Source organism: Corvus brachyrhynchos, unplaced genomic scaffold (assembly GCF_000691975.1).
Source record: "Corvus brachyrhynchos isolate BGI_N302 unplaced genomic scaffold, ASM69197v1 scaffold219, whole genome shotgun sequence".
In the NCBI taxonomy this organism is placed as follows: domain Eukaryota; kingdom Metazoa; phylum Chordata; class Aves; order Passeriformes; family Corvidae; genus Corvus; species Corvus brachyrhynchos.
The window spans coordinates 615,192-628,216 of NW_008240034.1; the positions used below are offsets into that span (position 1 = coordinate 615,192).

General features: G+C 40.5%; 1 protein-coding gene across 15 annotated transcripts in view; it reads right to left on the reverse strand.

The window, feature by feature from the left end:
• The window catches only part of MYO9B (myosin IXB), a 52,326-nt gene that overhangs the window by 28,324 nt on the left and 10,977 nt on the right, over window positions 1-13,025 (reverse strand). For all 15 annotated transcript variants that reach the window (XR_001865144.1, XR_001865145.1, XM_017743855.1 and 12 more), the window contains 2 exons: window positions 8,042-8,151; window positions 4,524-5,417 (listed from right to left, as the gene is read on the reverse strand). Coding sequence is in view for 13 of the 15 variants with exons in the window: in XM_017743855.1 (XP_017599344.1) it covers window positions 4,524-5,360 (837 nt within the window). In the remaining 2 variants the exon portion in view is untranslated. Of the gene's footprint in view, window positions 1-4,523; window positions 5,418-8,041; window positions 8,152-13,025 lie in introns of those variants that run through there.

The following is a 13,025-nucleotide window of genomic DNA, read 5'->3' on the forward strand; positions in this document are numbered from 1 at the left end:
AGGAATCTGAGCTGGGATTGCCTATTCTGGGAGGCAGGAAGTCATTCAACCCATCCTCTTACCTTGGAATGCGAGAGGCATAAACTGGAGCCTGACAGTCTTACAACAGGGACAGATACAAAAGTCTTACAACAGGGACAGATATAAAAGTATTCAGAAAACCACTGAATTCTCCTTTTATTTGCTAAAATACAACCCCAACAAAACCCCACACACACGCTCCCAGTATCTACCTCAGGAACACAACAAAAGTCTCATTTAATTCTTTCATAAGAACTGCCAAGATCTGACAAAGCTATTGGGAGTTTCCACGTAAACCACTCAGCTCCATGGCAGAGCCATCACCGCACACAGATCCATCTTCTACTGTGCCAAAGGACATGGGAGACTCAAATTCCACACCCTGGCAGAGGAAATGACTTCTTCAGAGCTGAACTTGGTTTAACAGTGGTCCTCACAACCATGCTGTGAAGTATCCACTCACCAACAGGAACTTGCGGTGCTCAGGGTAATTTTGCAACTCCTCCTGCTGGGGAACGCCCCGGGTACTCCAAGCAATCCCCACTGAATGAAGGACAAGGTGATTTTTCCCCGAGAGTTGTGTGCAGCAGGGAAAAGCAGGCAACATCACATTTTTACCAGGAAAAACAGTGACATGCATGCAAATGCAAAAAGGAAGTTCCATTCCTCCTTTGATTACGATTCTTAAAACAAACACATTCAGATAATGGCCTTAAAACGAGCACTTTCCCTGGAATAGAACAGGCTACACCCATGAAATGCACGTGCAGGCTTTGATGGCAAATACAAATGAAAACCAGAGCTGAAGCTCCACTGAGCTTCAGCCCATCTCAGACCAAAGGCACGAGCACAGCAGGACTGTCATGAAGAAAACAGAGCTGACAGCAAACTGCTCTGCTCTTCTCCACAGAATCGTAAAGCATAAAACTTGCTACGATTAAATTTTAGAAGATTTTAAATACCGTGAGTTCTAAAAACTCTGATCCCTCTCACATGCTTGTGCTATCAATGATAATTCTTCTTTAGAAGGCCAGTTAATAAAAGATTCCTGTTGGAATTTCCATTTTATTTGGCGTTAATTCTTTCCAAAGACTGGTTCAGCATCATTGAGAAATCAAGAACACATCCAAATGGGAATAAGCAATTATTTTCAAAATAATACATGAAGAATTATGACACCCCAATATTTTCATCTGTCCCAACTCTCCTCAGCTGTTTCAGAGGGAAATGAACTTTCAGCACACTCAAAAAGGAACTGAAATTGTGTAATAAACACGGAACACTGAGGGTTACAATTTAACAACAGACAGAAAGCCAAGGGGAGCTCAGCTGCCAGAAGACAAAGCTCCCATTCCCTCACTTCTCTCACCACATGCTCCCATCCCCTAACTCAATTTTCTGCCACTTTACTGAATTAACTGGTTTGAAGAATAAGTTAACTTTAGGTTTCCAAAATAAATTCAAAGTCTTAGATAGCACTCTGTGCGTTTTATAGCTGAAACATGCAGTTAAGCATTTTTCCCTGATGAAAGGAAAATATAAATTTATTGGAAACTTCTTCAGTGTGTATGGAAAGGTTTAATTGTCTTGTTTGAGACTATAAAATAAACAAAGGTTTGATTCATTATTTCCAGTTTGACCCAAACAACAGTTCCCCAAGGTTTGATTCACTATTCCAAATTTGACCCAAATAGTTCGCAAGTGTAAATTCCTTCTTAGGATTTCAATCATAAGTAACTTGAACTCAAGTCAATACAAGAAAAGCTTCAAGTCAGGGAACTGTATTTTAATCACTAAATTTAGAAAAGGTTTAAAAAGTCAGGAATATATTAAAACAGAGCTTATATTTATCTCCCCACCAGTTTTAAAGAAACTGCTCTTCACTAAAGATGATCTCCCTTAGCCTGGAAATACAATTGAAGAAAAAAAGAAAACAACAAACTATAATCTGAGAGCAATTCCCACACAGGAAAGGCAACTGAATGTATATGAACTGTTATAAAACAGCACAAAGCTCAGCTTTAGGCACCACTGTCCATGGAAGCAGCTTCCCTCTCTGATCCTTTTTCTCTGGAAAGCTGCAAGCAGTGCCAAACAATCAAAATTATTGGAATTGACCTCTGCTTATTAGATCCCCTACAAGGAACCTTTTAAACAGCTCAGACGGGTTCTGGGATTGAGCAGGAAGCATCTGAGGCTCAGAGCTGCCCCATGACCACTCTCCTCTCACCAGCCCATGTGACAGCAGTTGTGCTGATACCATGTTTAATTTTTAACTACACTGTCTCAGCATCAGGGCTTTCATCTCTCAGATGTTTGACAAGGCAACATCAAGCAACATTTAATGTCAAATCTTTCACGGTCCCGCTGTAACTCCATTCTTCAGTCTAGAAATTGTAAACAAGGAGCAAAAATATTAACAATAGTGTATCTGTAAATTGTTTAGAGATTTGAACTCAGGTTAATCAGCCAACTCAGACACAGGATTCACTAAGGAATGTTTCCAATTCCCTAAGCATGAAAAGATAAAATTATAAATCCACCTCCATAACACCCTAATTGTGCTCGCTCCTCTGTGCTAGAAACAGCTGCTTTAACCCCTTGAACTTTTACAGAAGGTCAGCCTACAAATAGACCCATTTTACTTAGGTGGCAGAGAAATAAGAGATCCCTAAAATGAGGAAGTTCTCACCTAAAATGCAACCCATTTCTACATCATGGAAGTTTTTAGTCAAGAGTACATTTTCAACTTTGATGAAGACTCAGAATAAAACTTCAAAGTTAAACATTCTCAAATAGTCTGGGCACACGGCAAAACCGTTTGTGCAAAAAGTCCCCAGAAACATCAATTTAAGAAAAATTCCCTTGTAGCATTTTAGTTCCCTTCAGTAAAAACCCAAAATGAGTCACCAGGGATGGATTTAGAAGTGACCAGATCTAAGAGGAGCTTGCAGTCAGTTTAACTTCCACAAAGCAACATAAGCTTTCTGTGCATCCCTCCCCCGGACCGAGAGTTGACTTTTTTTTTAATTAGGCTTAGTGACTGAAATTGGGAAACATGGAAGCTTCACTGTCAGCTGAATCAACTCTGATGCATCAAAGCAGGATAACTGGATTTTACCTCTTATGTTCTAAGCCTACCTTTCTGATGCACACTGAATTTACATGAACATATATTCAATTCTGAAAGAATATTTTCTCATGAAAAGTATTACTAAATGCTCAGTGGAAGTCTGAAGAAATTGTGGTACTTAAGACAACCAATCTTAGCATAGGAAAACACAAGTACCTCTTTATGAACATGCCCAGCTTTATACAACATCGACCTGTGACTCCAGCAAAGTTATGAATTTTAGTTCTGACCCCAGGAATACGTGCAGTTGCCACTCAGCAGACCAACAGGCACACAGGACGTTACATCTCTGCCTGGTTTGACACAGCTGTATCAGGTCTGTAGACGAGGATATGAAACACTTAAATTTATCAAAGGCAGAGAAATCAGCTGATCAAACAGGGCTTTCCACTGTGACCCCTTCCTGTTTTCTGTTTAGAACTGCAAACTTGAACTCCAGCAACGAACAAGCCTCAATTTTACTTCTTCTTTCAAGCAGCAGAAAGCAAGGCAAAAAAGAACTTGCATATAATCCTCATTCTTTACAGAAGAGCTTTAAAAAAAGCTTGAATTTTTTTAATGAAAGTGTTACTACATTTGAAACTAAACCTAAAAATTAAAATGGTGTTCAAGCTCTTTGCTGTTGAAAATTTTGATACAGGTGAGCATTACATTCATCCACACTTCCAGAGTTTTTCCTTTCAGAGAGTAAAAAAGAGAGGCCTAACATACCAGTTTAAGTTTATCCTGACATTACCTAATACAACACCAACTGTAACCCCTCCTTCTCTAAAGGAGAACTAAAAATGTTCAGTTTTTTAGAATTAAACATGTTTAGTTTTGCTTCTGTTGGAAATGCTGTAATAATTAAAAGCCAAAACAGACTCCCACTTTCTCCCCAACTAACAATGTTGGTCTCTTCCACAAACAGCTGTAGAAAGGAAATAACTCCCTCAAAAAGTGAGTTCAGTAAAATGCTCACACATAAAGGCAGGATCGCACCAGAGAGTTGATGTTTCAGTGGAACAATAGTTATGAAAAGTTTGCTTATGATTTGATTCAAATGCCATCAAAACTTTCAGATGGAAAACACAGGTAACCTTTGCCCCAGATTATTGGTGTGTAGTGGTGGAAAGTCAAGTCATATATAAATGACAAGCAACAGGAAGTCAAGTGAACATAATAAGGAAAATCAATTAGAAGCAGTCAGGTAACGCTGCCAAGCACCACTGCAGCACAGTGACATTTAAACCTAAACCAAGTGATAAGCCTAAAGCAGTGACATTTTATGCTTAAACCAAGTAGGTGACTCAAAAGCAGCATTCAACAGCAGTTACTTCAAGTTTTTAAAAAACAATTTGCACAGAAGGTGACTTGAGCATAAATTTACCTCCAGAACTGGTCCAGCTCCCAGAATGGTTCTCTCCACACCACTCGCGTACCCTTTCTGGCTCAGTGCCGTGAGGCAGTGAATTAAGAAGTTTGTGCTTTGGGTTTTCCCAGACCCACTTTCACCTGATATAACAATGCACTGATTAACATGTTTTTTAAGCATTGTGTGATAGGCCACATCAGCAATGGCAAAAATATGAGGCTCCAACTTCCCAAGCTGATGGTTCTCATACATCTTGACATACTTGGGATTATAAATGGGCAGGAACTTGAAGGGGTTAATTGCAATCAGGATACTTCCTGCATAAGTGTAGATTCTGTGCTTTAGGAAGCGGCACTTGAGATTCTCCAGGAGCGTTGTCTCTGTCAGGTTGGGGAGATTGCACAAGTCATCGAAGTCCTCCTGGTGCCAGGGCAGAAAACCCCTCTCCACCAAGCGCCGAGCATCCGTCTCCTTGGAAAGCAGCTGCATCTGCACGTACTTGATGGTGCCATCAGTGTTCCTTTCCTGCAGGAGGAAGTAGTACCCATCCTTCTGCGGGTGCTCATCCTGAGCGCGGCGAGGCCAAAGCAAAACCCTGTGCACAGGAGAATCATTTATGTCAAGTACCCATTCTTCTCCACCTGATTCTTTCACCTCCACAAGCACATAATGTTTGGAGACGTCCAAGTTTAAGATATTAATCACATCCTTGATGACATCTGATGACGTGCTGTCCTTGGTTGCTGTCACTTTGCAGCAGGGAGCACTTTCTGTTGAGAGCTGGGGGTAAATATGAAGATTATAGGCTGCCTTTGCCTGGCAAACTGCACTGTCAGCATCTTTTAAACTCATTCTGTCCCCAGATGGGCTTCAGTCTTCCACCCCTGCTTAATATGCAGTGCCCATTGTCTGAAAAAAAAAAGAAAAATGAAAAAAAACAGGTGTTAAGAAATGTGTACAAGAGGTATCAGGGCAAGGTGTTATTTTCTGCAGGATGAGAATACAAAGAATATCACATAGTGCATTTGTTTGTTAATAATTTAACTATCAGTGGTATTATTTCTAACAGCCTGCTTGGCATATCCTATGGAATGGAGAGCTCCCAATGTACCCAGCCTCCTTTCACTTTTCCTTCTATTCCCATGCCACCCCTTTCTCCCTGTCATGGCACACAAGAATTCACAGAGCCAAGGCAAAATAAACCAGGGCCAACGTCCAAATTAAAACTTCCTTGTTTGCCCAGGTTAGTTTTAGCCCAGATGCTTTCCTTGACCTGGATCACATAAACATTTATCCACCCTCCCACAGAAACTCTTCCTTAAAGCTGCACCAGCAGCTTGAGGTAAAAAACAGGGTTTGGTCACTTCTTAATTCAGCAGTGACAGTTTAGAGCAGCCATGAGCTACGGCAGAGGGATCAGCGCAGAGATGCAAGGAGGAAAATGGTTCTGACACTAAGATCCACTTCTTTTTACCCTTCATTTCCCCCAACTAACCTCTTTTCATGAGAGGTACAAGACAGGTACAGCATTTACCCCTCCGAGCTTTCACGAAGCAGAGCCCCCAGCTGACTGGAGCAGACACTGCTCTCGGTTCCTTCTAACACAACGCAGAGATTTCTTAGCACGCATCATTTACACAGACAAGAGCCTGCTCGTTTCACTGAGTGAACCACATCCTTGCTACAGAGGGTTTGAACATGACTACATGACTTTTATCTTCCATTTTAGGCAACAAAGTAAAGTTCAGTCTTACTGCAACTACTTTTCAGCAGTAAACAAGATCCTAAATAACCCACTTCATTCCCAAGCCTTTATACCCATCACATCAACTCCTTCCTCACCGGGTTCAGGATCCTCATTGACAAATCACCAAAAATCATTCATTATGACTGCTTTTTCCTCCTTTCAGCCTTGGTGCAGGCCAGACATGTAACTCCAGCCTATCAGCAACCTCAGAAGCCAACCTCTTCCTCACTGCCAAGTTAAAAGTCTCTAGACTTTGTTACCATCACCTTTGCCGGCGATTTTTCTCTCATCTGCAGTTTGGTGCTCCCAGATCACCAGGACTAAGTTTGCCCATGTTGCTTTAGCTCCACAGTTCATTTGCTTATCAAGGGGTACTAAAAGAAGGATAATGAAGTACCCCTTTGTTTTAGCAGTCTTTAAAACTTCATACTGAGAATAGCAGCTCAATTTTTGTTTCAAGAACAAAGTGTTCTAATTATACACTGACATGCCAAATACATTTTAAAAAAAAAGAGGAAAGAGGCAGAGAAATGCCAAAGAAGTTACTTTTTGCCACTAAACAACTGCACAGGAACTTGCACAAGGCCACAGAGAGTAATCATTTCAAATTAAAATCAGTAGAGTTGGAGGCTTTTAGCTGCCACTTCCACTGCAAGTAATGAATCACTTCACAAAACATATGACATAGCTGTGGCTCATGAACAGCCTCCGAGGAGAGAGCTGTGCTTTGAGGGACTCTGCATAGACAGCTTACAGCAGACACTGCCACACAAGCTGGATCATTTGTAGTGGCTACTCATCAAAAGGAAGGCTGAATAAGCCACAGATGGCAAGACAAACCACAGCACATCTCTGATCGAACTGTATGATCCACCCAAGAATGTTTTTTCCCCATTAAATGTCATTCTTCGTTCATTAAGGAGGACTGGTTCCAAGAACCTGGTCATACAAAAGGCTGGAGCAATGAACTCCAAGTCCCCTCTCCATTTCCTGTAATTATCACTGACCAGCAAAGAAGCCTGAAGTACCTTTGAAGTAATTAAGCAAGTGTTAAGCATTCTTAATACATAAAAGCTCAAACCTTGCCACACAGTAGAATGTACAGCAGACTGTTGCTCATGGGGAAGATCAATCTGAGCACAGACAGAAAAATGGAACAACAGTGACCATTTTCCTCTCAAGCTACTCAGCCAGTTAAAGGGAGACAGCCTTTTGCAGACTTCCTTTTTTCACCCCCCAGCAATTAGTTTCAGACACACAGTCTGCTAAGTTAGAGGAAGTCCCCTCAGTAAGCATTTTGGCCAAAACAGCTCCCTAAAAAATGTGGCACCAGCTTTTTGCCAACACAGAAGAACTGAACCTCAGCACTGACCTGTGACTTTACTAACACACATTTCCTAACCTTGTCTCATGTCAGCCACCAAAATGTGGGACATTGCTCAAGATCCTGGCTCACACTTTCCAAAGGGGAAGCCAGAGTACAGATGCCACTTCTCTGTGAGTGACAAACCCAAGGCCATTAGAGCCAGTAGGATCTGCTCAGGTATGTACGACTGGAAAATTCAACTTTTCCTTCTGAAAATGTCCAAATATTGCAGAGGTTCGAGGAAAACCTGATGGTCTCCTATAACATGTGATTTTCTTAGAAAGGATATCCAATTTTATTTGATGACAATACTGCTTTAAAAGAGAAAGACCTCTGACTTCCCACTAAACAGTATTTCAAGCCACAAATTAGAACATAAAAGCAAAAGAGCATTCACTGGACAGATTATAAATTGGTTACCTAATGAGTCCCAGTATTCAACTAAGGACAGGGTATCTTCAAGCAATTGGAGGATGAGTTCCTAGTGATGTTGGATTTCTGACATCAAAGTAAACATTTTCATGATGGTTCTAAAAGAGAGAAAAGAGTTACTGATAAAGACCATGTCACAGAGAGATTGATAAGGCAGCAAGTGAGCAAGAAGTTATATCGATTATGTAGTTCAGTAATACAGGAGCAAGAAAACAACTGCTAAACAAATTTCAGCTGAGTTTACAGACATATAAACTTTAAATTTATCCAAGAAACAATCCATATCAGAGGGATGGAATGGGAGCTATCCTGAAATAGGTTTGAAAGCCATAGCAAGGAATCATTTAAACATGGTGTTCTACCATAGCACCACAAGCATGACAGTAAATGTAATCTCCAAATAAACATAAATTAATATTTCCTTAGGCAGCCATATGACCCTTGCACTCAGAAGATACATTACCAGCATCTAGAATAAATCCAAATTTCAATTAAGGAGCTAAGAGTAGCAGCCACAAGAACAAACCCAAATCTGTTAGAAAATACCCCCCTTAAAGCCAAAACACTCTGCAAGCTTTGTCTGTGAGGAGCACAGTTATCAGTGGCAGTCCTTGTACAGGACCTGCAGTTGGGTACAATCACCAGGCTGGAGGAAAAAGCCACAACACAAGCCAGAGGCTGGAATTTGAAGCTAAACAAACTCAGGCAAACATAAGACATAAACATCACCAGAAGGTTAAACTGCACTGCAAAAACTTAACTGACACTAACGATGAGGCCTGGTTGCCAAAGCTCTTTTGAGAAAATCGGCCAGTTCCCAGTAACCAATGTGCCCCATAATTAGAAAAGTTAATTAGGTAACACACTCTTGTTTTTGTCAAGAGCAGCCTGAAGAGATGATTGCAATGATTCCTTCCCATTTTATGACCTCCAATTATTTAGACAATTTTAAAGCAATTTAAATATTTATTCAGTGTGATTTGGCTCATCAAGGAAGCACGATCCTGAATTCAGGTGCAGAGAATACTGGAAGAAAAAGGAGAAATACAAGAAAGAAGATAATACTGAAACCATCAGGTCAGCATGCAAACCCTGCAGCCCAAATACCACTGCTGGGTTCTGTCTGGAGGTGGAAATTCTGCAGTTACCTAAAGTTCTTTCAATACCCTTTTTTATAAGAAATCCCTTTTCAACATATGGAAAAGATCTGTAACTTTACTTTTTGCTCAGACAATTCTAGTTAAAAAAACAAAAAAATTCCAATTCTAGATGGTAATTTTGATGGTATTTGGTAAGGGTTTTCTGGACTCCATTAAACAAATTAATTTTTTAATAGGCTTTAAAGCCAACAGTGTCCAATTGGTAACAGAGTGAACTCCAGCAGAGAGCTTCACCCCAATCAGTGCAGGGTATCTCTTTAGTTTAAATAAGGCCATAATTTGAAGCCACATATTTAGTCAATGAATCATGGTGAAGCTAAAAAGGGAAAGCTACCATTACAGCAAAAATGTTGAGGATGAACTTTATAATATTCCAGTTCATTGCATTTTTATATGCATTTGCACTGCTGCATTCCTCAAAGGGAAAGATTCAAGCTTCTCCCACTGCTCACCAAGCAATTCCTAACACAGAAGTGGAAATGTATCACAGGTACTTGACCTCTAATATTCTTAAACACCAGAACTGCCAGTGACCATCCCCAAAAGAGACCAATCTGTCTGGTCAAATTGAAAACATTTAGCAATTTCAAAAATATTCAGCTGTTGCTGACCTTGATTTCCAATGCAAGGAATTTCCAGCAAAACAGGCTACAGAGACACCTTAAAGTTTCCACAATTAACTGCACAATTAACAGGTAAGGCAATTACCAGGTAAGGCAAAGACCCTTGTCCTACCTCATGTCATAAGGACAGGTGCTGTTAATTGAGCATAATTGATTTTAATTTTTTCAGTATTCCAGGCATTTGTAGATTACCTGAAAATCACTTCGCATTCCAGTCACACTTGAATGCTTTCCTTGGTTATGAAAAATTCAGCTGGACTAAATGACTCTAGATCCTTGGTTTTCTTTAACTAAAAACCGTTGGATTTTCTACTCCAAAAGGGGGAGTTCTGAATGGACCACACAAAAATTACAACACATTTGTTACTACACTTTGCAATCACCCCTGCCAGGGAAGTTACTGCCCCAGAGTGCCTGACAAAGGAGAAGCTGGACTGTAATGCAGTGTAACACAGGAAAAAATAAAAGAAATTACTTTTGTTACAGGCAGTTCTTTCTCAGTTACCTGCTCCTGGGACCCTGACCCCAATTCACACCCTAAACCACCCCTAATGCAGACTTCACTTCCTCTGAATGACTCAAATGCACAAACTCACCTCAAAACACAGATACCTTATCAGGCTTTACAGTGACATTAGATGTTATTACCTTATAAATGTTATCACCTTATGAAAAGTGTGATGTCACAGAGTTACAGATGCACATGGGAGTATGATTCAGAAAATGTGGCCCTGTTGAGGAATCAAAGCAAAACAACTGAAAGGGTCAGAGGTAAAGAATGTAAGCCAAAAAAAACTTGGGGACCATTCTACCACCTTTTGTACTTTTCTTAATTTTTTCCTTAACAGCACTACAGCTGTCAACAAAGGAAATAAAAGTCTCACTGCTCTAATGTTGCATTTACACCGATGAGAAACTTTTTAAAGAAACTTTAGGTTGAACTTTTGTGTGAACAGAATGTACACATGTCAAAAATATCTTTAAAAACACTTTTATTGTTTAATATCATTGGTCTTAATAGAAAGGGCAGATTTTTTCTGGAATCTGCATTGAGTTTCATTTGGTAATCAGAGACACACAACACAATAAAGCCTTGATAAAAGCACAAGCCACGCTTAAGTCACTTGATACACCAAGAAAATACAATATACTACAGACAAAACCTTTGAATTTTCATTTTGTGAAATAAAGACATTCCTAGTCCTTCTATTAGAAAAATAAACCCTTATCAACATCTCAGGCTTTACTTCTTGATATTAGCATAAACAGGCCTTGTTTCTTAGAAATGTGATAAACACCTTCAGCCTTCAAACTAAAAAAAAAAGCACTGAGCCATAAACTTTTTGTTGAATCAGAGTCTTTCACTATTTTCCTTGACTGTAGAGACAGCCAATACTGTTGCATTTTTTAGGAATTCTTCCTTTTTAAATGCCTAGGATATGCAAATCCTGCCCTTTGACCTTCTAGCTGAGGAAAGGCCATACTTAGCCTCAGTGTGCATCTGAGTCAAACATGTTATTCATGCACAGGATTATTCAAGAGGTCTAATGTTTGAATCACTATGGGTCAGAAAACTGTCTGCACAGAGTACTCCTTTCTAGATGAACCTTGTTTAAATCTTTCATCAGTTGCATTTACTCTTCCTAAATTATTCAGTTCCACAGACGTTTTGGGTTCCACAGAAGAGCCCAAAACCTGGGAGTCTTCCCACTGGGAATGGACAGTTTGTGCAGGCAGCTGTCACTGCAGGAGCTGCAAGATTCAACTTGTGAAAAAGCTTTTTGTTGAGACAAACATTCAAGCACAGTAACAAAAAAAAAAAAACCCAAGCCCCAAACTGTACAGTTCTACAAAATACTTTGCAGTACTGCAGTAACTCCCAAGTTTTGTGACTAAGTAAGAACTAAAGATTGAGGAAGTGGCCTCGGATGCATCATCCTGAAAAGCACAACGTTACTGGACTTCAGATGTAGGGCAGGCAGAGAACCCCACAGCAGTGCAAAGACAAAAATAATCAAGATGAACTCTTTCCTAAAAAAAGCCAAATTGAATCTTGGAGCTAACGTGAATGTGCATTAAAAGCTCCCCAAGCTGCTTCCCCTACTTAAAATGGATTTGTTCCTGACAAGATTCTGAGTTAAAGACACCCAGGGCTGACTAAAACTTGCTGGGTGTGACACCAACATCCTAAACTGGAATGCAGGGTTACCCCACGCTGTTACTTTAGGGCAAGTTCTTCAGCAATGGATTCCAGCTAACAGGCCTGAAATCAAAGAGCTCCTAATTACCCATGACAAACTTATTTGCAAACAGCTTGGCAGACACACCGATACCGATCCACCTCTAGGAGTACCGTGGGAGGATGCTGATGACATCTTTGAAAGGCTAATTGCATCTGCCAGGAGCTTGAGATCATTTCCAGCCCTTTGCTCCACTGCAACCCATTTCCAGAAGGTGAAATCAAAGAATGCTGGGCTCATTTGCATCCAAAGTGCTTCTCGCTTTTCACAAACACGAATTGCAAATAAAGCTGGGTAAGAATTTTGCCAAAACACTTACGGACTAATAGAAAACAAAGCTAAAATGATACTGGGAATTCATCTTCCACTAGGATCGCACATACCTGTATCAACCCTATGGCCACGAAAGCCAGGAGTCAAGACAGTAGTCTGATACTTTTAGTCTAGAAACATGTAACAAAGGATGTTCCTAGCTTGCAAAAGTTTTACTTCCCAGAGATTGCAAAACCAAGCTTGCCAAAAAGACAGAGCACTATCGGCATACACACAGAGGCATGACTCAATTGGACAACGACAGTAATCACGATAAAGCACGACCTCAGCACAGCAGCAGCATCAACTGTCAAGAGATGCCCAAAAATAACACAAAGAAACAAAAGAACCCTGAGAGTTTTAACAAATTTTTTGAAAGATCATTAGATACTCGTCTGAAAGATTACAGACTATTCATACCGAGAGTCAGAGACATCACACGAAAAAGCAGAACACTGTGTGGCTGAAAGATCACAAGCGGGAGATGGAAGAAACAGGAGACAGAAGTAACACTGTGCCCTGCTCAGCGGGCAGGCTCTGCCTGAGAGATGGGAGGCACAGCCGGGCGTCAGATACTTCCCTTTCCCTGGGCACCTCTAGCTCCTTGGGCACAGCTGACACAAAGTCAGTCACCAGC